General features: G+C 42.7%; 1 protein-coding gene across 3 annotated transcripts in view; it reads right to left on the minus strand.

Moving 5' to 3' along the window:
• The window catches only part of MTMR7 (myotubularin related protein 7), a 78,033-nt gene that overhangs the window by 41,797 nt on the left and 23,455 nt on the right, over positions 1-12,781 (minus strand). For all 3 annotated transcript variants that reach the window (XM_075347086.1, XM_075347085.1, XM_075347084.1), the window contains exons 2-3: positions 11,960-12,082; positions 6,719-6,881 (exon numbers count right to left, since the gene is read on the minus strand). In XM_075347086.1, coding sequence (XP_075203201.1) covers positions 6,719-6,881; positions 11,960-12,082 — 286 coding nt within the window. The remainder of the gene's footprint in view (positions 1-6,718; positions 6,882-11,959; positions 12,083-12,781) is intronic.

A 12,781-nucleotide genomic window follows, 5' to 3' on the forward strand; every position in this document is an offset into this window, starting at 1 on the left:
CTTCCCACAGAAGATGTTCTGCGTTCGCATGCTGCATTCCAGAAGTGCAGAGTGAAAAAGTAATCAGAGCCTTGTCAGGGGTCGTGATGTCATCATGTGCAATAGATCATGTACCAAGACGACGAAAGGTGTTGTACTCTCCTTCGCTAGTGAGATGATCCAGGATCCCTGGAAGACGGGGAGGACTTTGGAGTGCAGCAGGGACCACCAGAGCATACCAGATCAGGTTCGGTTCACCACCAGCTAGATAAAGACATTGCTGGTCCTCCTGGTGTTCAAGCTTAAGGTGAGATGAGAGTTAGCTAATCAGATGAGTCTTCATTCAGGAGGACCGGTCTGTGGGAGGTGAGCACAGTCCCCATCATACCCACCTCCCTTCTGCCCTATCACAGTTATCTAATGTTTTAACATCCTTAAAGGATATGCTCCTTCCTATAGTCCTATAGTGGACCAGTCAAGGTTGGTTAACCAGGGCACCAGGGGTCACAAAACTTTGGAGGCACCTAGATGAGGGCTCAGAAGAGTTAGGAGGGAAGCAAGAATCAGTAGTGACACCAGTAGCTTCAGGTGCTAAAAGGGTTTGGTGAAGCTTGTTATAAGGTGGCAATGACTGGCCCAGGTTGCCATCTGGGTTATCAGCAAGCCATATGTATTAAAAAAAAATTGGCTTAATGAATTTGTAGGTCTATTGTTATTACTATCGGCCTACAAATAATTTCGGTTAAGATTATAAAAAAGGAGGATGAGGATAGGTGCAGACTGATATCTACGTCATTTAACAACTGACTGCAGGCCTCTTACATTTACACAAGTGTTATGGGAGAAAGGTAACCAGGAAAGTGCTCAGACTTATTCCTGCACTTAGATATAGTCCTCGAAGTCTATAAAATGTTGGGGGTCTCAGCTGGTATTTTTACTATGAAAATTTTAAGCAAAAATTAGAAGTGTATCCATAGCATAATTGGGGTGTAAAAGATGTGGGTTTGTGGCTTAATTTAATGTTGCACAGTAAGGGTATGTGTCCACGGTACAAAATATCCACGGATTTTGCCGCGGAAAACCTGCGGATTTATCTGGATTTTCTAGCTATATCTGCAGGTTCTAGCAAGTACAGACACTCCTCATGTTATCCTATGGGATTTTGGGAGTGCTGTATCAATGGTGCGGTATGTGCGGCTGCGGAATATGCTGTGGATGTCCGCAGCCGCACGTAACTGCATGTCAATTAGTCATGCAGAAATATCTGCGGAATTCCCGCTCCTCCACTATGGAGATACAGGACGGGAATTTCTCAGGTATTTCCGCACTTGTCCCGCAAGTTTACAGCAACAAAAATGCTCGAATCCCACAGCAATGGATAGCTGCGGATTCCGGGGAGCAGCTGCGGTACACCTGCGGACAAACCTGCGGAAATATCCATGGGTACGTTGTCCCGTGGGCAGATAGCTTAAGTCAGCAAGTATACAGCACCTACCAGCACAAACTGCTTCTTGAAGGGGTATCGGTTATGCTTTAAATGCAGTGCAATGTACAAGGGGCTGCTGATAAGTCTTTGACTTTGTGAGCTTTTTTGTTTCTATGGTAACAAATGTTACATCACATGAAAGCCTTTTGTGTCTAATATATGTTTTTCAAAATTTTGTCTGTGTTGCTTATGGCAACAGTGTTCTACGCACGCGGGAAAACAAAATGGCAGAGTCTAATGCAATATTCACAGCAACTAAGAGCAGAAGAGTGATACAATTCTTATTTCTGCAAGGAAAGTCCGAGAAGGACATTCATGGTGATGTCGCAGACATTGGGGGATCAATGCCTTCATACTCCACAGCTAAGAACTGGATTGCCAAATTTAAAACGTGCCACTTCAACACCAATGATGAGGAACGTCTTGGACGACCGAGTGGTTGTTGTCGGAGATCGTCGATGCTGTGCACAACCTGGAGAATCGACGAATTTCAGCTAAAGCAATAGCAGACATCATGGGGCTTTCCCGTGAATGTGTTTGTGTCATTATCCATGAACATTTGGACATCAGGAAGGGATCTGCAAAGTGTGTCCCCAAATGTTTGACAACAGATCAGAGAAGCACGCGAGTGAAAACTTCCCGGTCCATTTGTCAGCGTTTCTGGACTGATAAGAACTTCCTGGATCGACTGGTCACTTAGATGAGACCTGGATTTATTTATATGACCCTGAAAGCAAGGAGCAGTCAAAGAGTGGAGGCACAGAGGTTGTCTTTCAGGGGTTGGGTCTAGGCTTCTTAGGCGGGCTTTACACGTTGCGACATCGGTAACGATTTATCGTCGGGGTCATGTCGTTGCTTACGCACATCCAGCGATGTTACAGACATCGCAGCATGTAAAACCTAGGAGCGACGATCACCGATCGCAAAAGCGTCAAAAATCGTTGATCGGTGACACGTCGCTCCTTTTCATAATATTGCTGCAGCTGGCAGTACGATGTTGTTTGTCGTTCCTGCAGCACCACACATCGCTATGTGTGACACCGCAGGAACGACAAACATCTCCTTACCTGCCTCCACCGACAATGCGGAAGGAAGGAGGTGGGCGGGATGTTATGTCCTGCTCATCTCCGCCCCTCCGCTTCTATTGGCCGGCCGCTTAGTGACGTCGCTGTGACGCCGAACACACCTCCCCCTTGAAGGAGATATTGTTCGGCGGTCACAGCGACGTCGCCGACCAGGTATGTGCGTGTGAAGCTGCCATAGCGATAATGTTCGCTACGGCAGCAATCACCACATATCGCATGTGCGACGGGGGCGGGTGCTATCGCGCTTAACATCGCTAGCGATGTTGCAGCGTGTAAAGCCCGCCTTAGATCCAGTGAAGGAAAATCTTAATGCTTCACCATAACAAGAGATTTTGGACAATTGTATAGGAACAGTTTGGTGAAGTCTTTTTTTATCCCTTTGACTGCTCCAGTGCACAAAGCAAGATCCATTAAGGTATGGACATTACTGACTGCGCAGAGCCATGATCTCAATCCTCACAATGCCTTTGGGATTAACTAAAACAGAGATTGTGGGCCTGGAAATTAGTGTCTGACCTCACAAATGATTTTCTGGATGTATGGGCAAAAATTCTTACAGACACACTCCGAAATCTTGTAGAAAACCTTCCCAGAAGAGTGGAAGCCATTATGGCTGCAAAGGGGGGACCAAGGCCATATTGCTGGCTATGGATTTAGATGTGTTGCCATAAAAGACCATGTAGATGTAATATGTAGATATCACAATACTTCTGTCCATACACTGAATAACTACTGTATATACTGCCTGCAAATCTTTTTGATTATCTCTACTCTTCATAGTAGAGACACCCTTTACAAGCAGCTATTTCTTCTAGTAGATTAACCCTTTAGAAGCGGCTGTATACTCCTTTGTCTAAAGGGGGCTTTACGCGCAACGATATCTCTAACGATATGTCGTCGGGGTCACGGAATTCGTGACGCACATCCGACGTTGTTAGTGACGTCGTTGCGTGTGACATCTATGAGCAAGTGTTAACTAACGATCAAAAATACTCACTTAATCGTTGATCGTTGACACATCGTTCATTTTCAAAAAATCGTTGCTGGTGTTGGACGCAGGATGTTCGTCGATCCTGAGGCAGCACACATCGCTACATGTGACACCCCGGGAACGACAAACAGCAGCGTTCCTGCGTCCTCCGGCAACGAGGTGGGCATGTCGTTAATGTGGCTGGTCTCCGCCCCTCCGCTTCTATTGGTCGGCTGCTGTGTGACGTCGTTGTGACGGCGCACGAACCTCCCCCTTAAAAAAGAGGTTGTTCGCCGCCCACAGCGACGTCACTAGGAAGGTAAGTACATGTTATGTGTCCTGGTGATATTGTGCGCCACGGGCAGCGATTTGCCCATGACGCACAAACGACGGGGGCGTGTGCTTTCACGAGCGACATCACTAGAGATGTCGCTGCGTGTAAACCAGCCTTAAGCTGTATGTCACACAAAGATTTACTGGATAGCTGACAAATAACAATATTCTATGTGAAAAAGATTTGGAAGATGAGAAATATTTTTGCCTGATTTGCATTTTGCTGATACCCTGTACACTGGGTTGCACTGGTGTATGAATTCCCCCCATTTGTACTCTTTTGGCAAATTTATGAAGGAAAGAAAATTGGTTACCCGATTATCCTAATGTATTCTTTTAGAGCAGCTACTTGACAAAATGCCAATACAGGCCCAATCGTGTAAGGCCTGAGCACGAGGCTCCAGTTATTATTCAGATGCTGTAAGGCTATGTGCGCACACTGCAGTTTTGTTTCTTCAGTGAAACACGCACCTTCTGGCAGAAAAACGCACATTTGGCCAAAAAAGGCATGCGTTTCTGCCGCATTTTGGTGTTTTTTGTGCATTTTTGGGTGCGTTTTTTCACTATGTGCAATGGAAAAACGCAGGTCAAAAACGCAGAAAGAACTGGACATGCTGCTTCTTTTTTTCTGCAACCAAAACTGCAAGGAAAAAGAAGCAACGTGCGCACAGCCTTTTTGAATTCCCATATACTTTTCTGGAGAAGGAAATCCATACAGTTTAGGACAACAAACTGCACCCATACGCTGAGTTTTTTGTTGCAGATTTGGTGCAGTTTATTGTGCAGATTTTTGCCCAAATCTGCATGCCTCTCCTTATGTCAGCAAAGTCAATGAGAATTCTGTAGTACTGTGCGCATGTTGGTTATTTTATTCTTGCATTTTTAGGTGCCAAAAAAAAAATCTGCAGCATGTCAATTGTTGGTGCGGGTTTTTTTTTTTTTTTTTTTTTAGCTCTTCCAGGCATTAAGTTAACCAAAAAACGCATGGCAAAAAAACCCCACACCAAACAACGCACCAAAAATGCACCGAAAAACGCATGGATTTTCTGCCACAAGGTGCGTTTTTGGGTGCAGAAAATCTCTACACCTAATCTGCAGCATGCGGACATATCCTGATTCCTCTCTCACAGTCCCAGAGAAGACAATGTCACCAAATTTTGAACTAAATCTTGTAAAATTAAAGTAAAAAAATACATCCCTGTAATCCCCATTTCTTAATGATGTGGTCTCTGCTAATGGGGCTCTACAGGGGAATAACAAAAAACAAATAAGTGAGAAATTACATTATTTTAGATACATTGAGAGATACTTTTGGATAGGTTTTGTGTTGAATAATGTGAGAACAGCCATTATAAAATTAATATTAAAAAAATTAATAATAATTGTCACTACCCAAGACAAGCATATATAGATTATTTTATTTATGCTCGTCTTGTGTAGCGACAATTATTATTAATTTTTTATATTCATTTTATAATGGCTGTTATCACATTACTCAGCACAAAACCTATCCTGAATTCAGAAGGACCAGTTGTGTCTCCTGCCTTCTCTGGCTATTATCTATGAGGAGAACCAGAAGCCTGACAGGAGGGAATGCCTGTATAACACAGCTGTGAAGCATCACTTTTCTAGTAGAGAGTGTACAAAAACCCTCTGGAAGGAATAAAAGCATCTCGCACAGTGGCCTGCATCTCTTCTCGTCCCCCCTCACTCTTCCCAATGTGTGCCTCTGCTCTGTCGAAGGAGATGTGGACAAGACGTTTTTTCCATGCAGGCAAACCCAAGAAGGTTTTCAAGAGAGAACTGCTTTAGAAATCAACAATGCTTTTTTCCTGAAACATCTTATTTAGCTTTTTTCACTGTTTCCCAAGAGCCTTTTCAATTATATTGATCACCGGTGGTTTGTTTTTGGTGGCGGAGGGGTAAGGGTAGCGGGGGAGAGGGGGGGTGTAGCAGCGGCCCGGAGCCGGTACTCACACATCCCGAGCAGGTGAAAGGAGGAAATCGCAGCACACAGTACACGCTGTGGGCTCCACAAAGATGGCGCTGATCTCCTCTTTCTGCTGTGATCTGGAGAGCACAGGGGGCGCATCCATTTCACAGCAGAAGCTGTCTCTGTGTTAAGTATAGGAGTCGGAGCCCGACAACGGTCTTCTATACCCAGGCGCTGCCGTATTTGAGATGAGTAACTGTCATTACTCACAGCAAATCAAAGATGGCAGCCCCCAGTGTTTCAGTAAAACTAGAATTAAATGAAAACTAAATAAACAGTCAATTTATTTTTGTATTAAAAATACTTGATTTCATAATCACTATTATTAATACAAAAATTAAAAAACGCGACACCTTACCTTTAAAAGCTGAAACTCTGACAAAATGCTCAAAAAGAACCCCAAGCATCTTCCAAGCATCTTTAGAGCCTTTCTATTGACTTGTATTGTAAAATGTCGAGCACCTTCCAATCAGAATACACCTGAAAAATGGTCCTGTCACCTTTTTTTAGCGGCTTATCGCTTTGGAAAATCTGAAGCAGTTAAAAAATGCTCAACAGCCTAAAAATATACAGAGCAAGTCATTTTTATATAAAGATGTTTATGTTTATTTTTATTATCATTCTCTGGGAACAATTTTTAGGTGCTTGTTGGAGCAGACCCGCTCAAAATCTGGGAGTAAAAAAACTCCCAGATTTTCCCGAAGTTTTGTGGACCTACCCTGATGGATGTAGCCAAGACGTTATCTTAACTATGATATACGACATGAAGGGTTTAGTGTTCCTTACTTCATACTATAAAGATATTAATAGTCAATAAATAGTTTAAAATCATCTATTTTGATAGTAGTAAAGTAATCCTATTCATATAATACCTGGTCGCGAGAGTCGGGATAGAGATATGTGGATGTCATGGCAGTCTCTTTCCTGAGGGATGATGAGCTGTATAATCTGAAAGTTCTTACAACGCAGAAGTAATGGACAACCTGAAGCTGTCGTTGCTTGTTTTTCAATCCCAGAGATCAAACTGTGAAGAATCTATAAATATAAAAGAAATCACAGAAAACTAGATATAACACTGACAATGTGTAAAAGATTTTTGCTGACAGACCATGCAACAGCAACAGAAGGTCCATGTGCAATTAAATTCCAAAGATCGGTAGGTGCAAAAAGCCTTCTCATTTCAGGGGCACAAAAGTAATTGGACAAATAAACTTTACCATAAATAAAATGTTAATTTTTATTACTTTTTAGAGAATTCTTTACTGGCAATGACTGCTTGAAGTCTGGAAGCCGTGGATGTCACCAGACACTGGGTCTCCTTCTTTGTGATGCTTTGCCGACCTTTACTGCAGCTGACTTCAATTGTTGCTTGTTTGTGTGTCTTTGTGCCTTACGTTTTGTCTTAAATAAGTGAAATGTTGCTCAATGGGGTTGAGATCTGGGGATTGACTCAGCCATTGCAGAATATTCCACTTCTTTGTCTTAAAATCTCCTGGGTTGCTTTTGCAGTATGTTTTGGGTCATTGTCCATCTGTACGGTGAAGCGCTGTCCAGTCAACCTTGCTGCATATGGTTGACTGAGCAGAAAGTACAGCCCTGTACACGTCAGAATTCATCCGGCTGCTTCTGGCTTCAGTCACATCATCAATAAACACTAGTGACCCAGTGCCATTGGAAGCCATGCATGCCTGGCCATCACACTGCCTCCACCATGTTTTACAGATAATGTGGCGTGCTTTGGTTCAAGAGCCGCTCCAAACCTTCTCCATATTTTCTTCTTCCCATCATTCTATAAAAACAAAAAAGTGAGCCGAAGTATGAGTTGGCATACATAAGCTTACAAACTCCATGCATACCAACTCATACTCAGGCTCACTTTTTTGTTTTTATGTAGTCTTTTGTATTTAGTACAAATAGGGTGTGGCCCCCTCTCAGTGAGCTGGGCATTTCATTCTATGCTTCCCATGGCTGTGTGTCCAGTTGGGACCCAGCCACTCTCTGCCCTTATTCACACTGAGGCCTATTTTGACCCATGGTGAGGTTTTAATATTAGAGAGTGTAGGTACTGTCCCGACTGGGTACACCTTGTCGCGGTGTGATGGCTTTATGCTTTTTTTTTTTTATCAAAAAGAGTGTTTACTAAGTGCCCTATGTTTATTTATATGCACATATTCAGTTACCACAGGGTATATGTCCATATTATTTTCGTCTTTGGTTTTTGTTTTGCCATCATTCTGGTATAGGTTGATGTTACTTTCATCTGTCCATACAATGCTTTTCCAGAAATGGGCTGTCTTCTTTAGATGCTTTTTGACAAAGTCTAATCTGCTTTTTCTATATTTAAGGTTGATTAATGGTTTGCATTTTGTGGTGAACCCCCTGTGTTTGCTCTCATGAAGTCTTCCTCTTTATGATAGACCTAGCTACTGAAACACCGACTTCCTTGAGAGTGTTCTTCACTTGGGTGAAGGTTGTGAAGTGATTTATCTTCACCATGGAACGGATTCTGCGATCATCCACTACTGTTATCTTCTGAGGGATGCCCAGGCCTTTTTGAGTACCCAAGCTCACATGGGACCTCTTTTTTTTTTTTGCAGAATGTATCAAACTGTTGATTTGGCTACTCCTAACAATTCTGCTATCTCTCTGATGGATTTCTTCTTTTTTTCAGCCTAATGAAGGTCTCTTTCTCTTCCATTGACAGCTCCTTTGACAGCATGTTGTAGGTTCACAACAACTGCTTCCAAATGAAAATGCCACTCCTGGAATAAGCTCCAGACTTATAATCCTACTTAAAGGGAACCAATCACCAGGGTTTTCGTATATAAGCTAAAGTCAGTGCTATACTGGCACTATCAGGCTGATTCTATACATACCTATAGTGGTCAGCTCTGATGTATTGGTTTTGAAATCCAAAAAAGTAAAGTTTATAAAATTAGCTGCTTGTTGAGTGACAGTAGCTGAGGAGCAGATAATATATTCATAGTTATCTCCTCCCCCTGTTAGAATTAGTATGCGTTATACAAAAAATTCACTTTGTCTCTTGCAGGACCTTTGTGAGGTCATACCCATGTGACCAGAAGGGGCGGGGCCTCAGCCAACAAAGCTGGATACCAGGTCACATGGGTATGAACATTATCGCTACGGCAGCGTCACTGTGACTGCTGAACAATCCCTCCTTCAAGGGGGATGGACGTTCGGCATCACAGCGACGTCACCGCAATGTCACTAAGCGGCCGGCCAATCAAAGCGGAGGGGCGGAGATGAGCAGGACATAACCTCCCGTCCACCTCCTTCCTTCCGCATTGTGGCCAGCGGCAGGTAAGGAGATGTTCCTCGCTCCTGCGGTGTCACACACAGCGATGTGTGCTGCCGCATGAGCGATGAACCACCTGGATAAACAACCCTTACCGATTTTTGAGTTTGGGACGACCTATCCATGGTGAACGATTTTCACAATTTTTGAGGTCGCTTAAGGTCGCTGGTCAGTGTCACACGCTGCGATATCGTTAATGACACCGGATGTGCGTCACTAACAACTTGACTCCGACGACAAAACATTAACGATATCGTAGCGTGTAAAGCCCCCTTAAGTCCGCGGCCCCTGTCTCATACTCACCTGCTGCCATCTTCACCTTTTTCCAGTGACGCTCTGGCCAGTCTCGTGTGATCTGTGACTTGACGGCAGCTCGGGTTTCATGGAGCGCACCGGTCACAACAAAATACAGTTAGGTCCAGAAATATTTGGACAGTGACACAATTTTCGCGAGTTGGGCTCTGCATGCCACCACATTGGATTTGAAATGAAACCTCTACAACAGAATTCAAGTGCAGATTGTAACGTTTAATTTGAAGGTTTGATCAAAAATATCTGATAGAAATTGTAGGAATTGTACACATTTCTTTACAAACACTCCACATTTTAGGAGGTCAAAAGTAATTGGACAAATAAACCAAACCCAAACAAAATATTTTTATTTTCAATATTTTGTTGCGAATCCTTTGGAGCCAATCACTGCCTTAAGTCTGGAACCCATGGACATCACCAAACGCTGGGTTTCCTCCTTCTTAATGCTTTGCCAGGCCTTTACAGCCGCAGCCTTCAGGTCTTGCTTGTTTGTGGGTCTTTCCGTCTTAAGTCTGGATTTGAGCAAGTGAAATGCATGCTCAATTGGGTTAAGATCTGGTGATTGACTTGGCCATTGCAGAATGTCCACTTTTTTGCACTCATGAACTCCTGGGTAGCTTTGGCTGTATGCTTGGGGTCATTGTCCATCTGTACTATGAAGCGCCGTCCGATCAACTTTGCGGCATTTGGCTGAATCTGGGCTGAAAGTATATCCCGGTACACTTCAGAATTCATCCGGCTACTCTTGTCTGCTGTTATGTCATCAATAAACACAAGTGACCCAGTGCCATTGAAAGCCATGCATGCCCATGCCATCACGTTGCCTCCACCATGTTTTACAGAGGATGTGGTGTGCTTTGGATCATGTGCCGTTCCCTTTCTTCTCCAAACTTTTTTCTTCCCATCATTCTGGTACAGGTTGATCTTTGTCTCATCTGTCCATAGAATACTTTTCCAGAACTGAGCTGGCTTCATGAGGTGTTTTTCAGCAAATTTAACTCTGGCCTATCTATTTTTGGAATTGATGAATGGTTTGCATCTAGATGTGAACCCTTTGTATTTACTTTCATGGAGTCTTCTCTTTACTGTTGACTTAGAGACAGATACACCTACTTCACTGAGAGTGTTCTGGACTTCAGTTGATGTTGTGAACAGGTTCTTCTTCACCAAAGAAAGTATGCGGCGATCATCCACCACTGTTGTCATACGTGGATGCCCAGGCCTTTTTGAGTTCCCAAGCTCACCAGTCAATTCCTTTTTTCTCAGAATGTACCCGAATGTTGATTTTGCTACTCCAAGCATGTCTGCTATCTCTCTGATGGATTTTTTCTTTTTTTTCAGCCTCAGGATGTTCTGCTTCACCTCAATTGAGAGTTCCTTAGACCGCATGTTGTCTGGTCACAGCAACAGCTTCCAAATGCAAAACCATACACCTGTAATCAACCCCAGACCTTTTAACTACTTCATTGATTACAGGTTAACGAGGGAGACGCCTTCAGAGTTAATTGCAGCCCTTAGAGTCCCTTGTCCAATTACTTTTGGTCCCTTGAAAAAGAGGAGGCTATGCATTACAGAGCTATGATTCCTAAACCCTTTCTCCGATTTGGATGTGAAAACTCTCATATTGCAGCTGGGAGTGTGCACTTTCAGCCCATATTATATATATAATTGTATTTTTGAACATGTTTTTGTAAACAGCTAAAATAACAAAACTTGTGTCACTGTCCAAATATTTCTGGACCTAACTGTACATCTCTATGAGATCCTTGTTCTTGCTCTGATAGACTTGTTTTAAGTGCTTAAAATGTAACTTCTGACTTCCAGCCACTCAGAAGTTACGGGACTAATATGGCGCCAACGGGCTGGAGCGACACTGAAAAAGGATAAAGCAGCTGGTGGGCGAGTATATGAATGGGCAGATTTAAAGCACCACTCCAGAGTTAAAAAAATGCTGATGTGGTGCTTTAAAAATAAGAATTAAGCACATTTTTTTTATTTTGCACCAAATTCATGGACTGCGTGCACCATTTTGAAAAATTTGATGCAAAAAATATCAGCAATTACCACAAGACAAAAAAAGAAAAGTGATTTCAATAAATCACAAATGATGAATCAGGCCCGTAGTGTTTTCTGTATTTATCAGACGATGACCAAGTTATTGGATTCCATCAAATGTTTCTACTTAAGAACGTGCAGGGCGACTGGGTCTGTGCAAATGATATGTTTCCGCGAGTCCTACTTAACTGCGATTGAATTGCCTCAAGAGAAGACAGAATAATACTAATGTACCCTTCATCAGGAGCATATTAATGGAGCATATTAATGTAGTGTTGAGCAACTCTGTATGGTAATGTCACGACACAGCTATGAGGCACAGAGCACTTTACAGATCTAGAAAAAAATAAATGAATTAAAGAAAGGTAACAGATATGTACAACTACAGAATATTTTCTATCTATGAAATACTAAAGAAATGTTAACTAACCCAAGTTTCCTTGCGAGTTTCTGAGATATTTTCCACAAAGATGACATGGGTGGCTGTGAGATACAAGGTTCCCAAGACTGGCTTTCTAGAAGATATCCGGTCAAGCAGGCGGACATTTTCAACCTTCAGTAGGAAAGATGGAACAAAAACCAGATTAGTTCATATTATTATGCTCACTAATATAGCGCCAACATATACCACAGCGCTGTACAGCTATCATCATCACTGTCTCAGTTGAGAGTAAACACCTTGTTACCCCAGTGCTGCAAAGCAGTGAGCAACCATGCTGCCCTATTGTACATACTGGCCCACATCTAGAATAAGAACAATAGAAGAATAACATCTAGAACAATACACCATCTTTGATATGAAATGCTCTTCTAAAATAACCGATTTTCCTTCCAAGTTCTATCTTTGGTTTTAACGGATTGCACTTGGACCTATGATATCCTACAGGGCTATGCACGGCTAGTTTTTTCCTCCAAGTGATAAGTAAAAAAAAAAAAAATCGGTGACGTACAATTTTGATCTGAGTGTCGGATCAAAATCGGCAATGCAACTATATGGGGCCATAGAAAACATCGGACGGTGCACGGAGTTCATCCGAGTGCAGTCTGATTTTCACTGACTCAAGGAAAAAGGTGGAGACACTTTTTTTCTCTCCACCTCTGAACAGTGTGATTAAAATAATCCAGCCACTTTTCTCGGATGGAGAGAAAACGGTTGTGTGCACACAGCATCAAAGGGATGAAATGTCACATTTTAGTGGTGATATGTATAACTTTTCTTGTCATTCTCTAACAAAAAAAGTGGCCAAATATG

Source organism: Anomaloglossus baeobatrachus, chromosome 1 (genome assembly GCF_048569485.1).
Source record: "Anomaloglossus baeobatrachus isolate aAnoBae1 chromosome 1, aAnoBae1.hap1, whole genome shotgun sequence".
Taxonomy (NCBI): Eukaryota; Metazoa; Chordata; class Amphibia; order Anura; family Aromobatidae; genus Anomaloglossus; species Anomaloglossus baeobatrachus.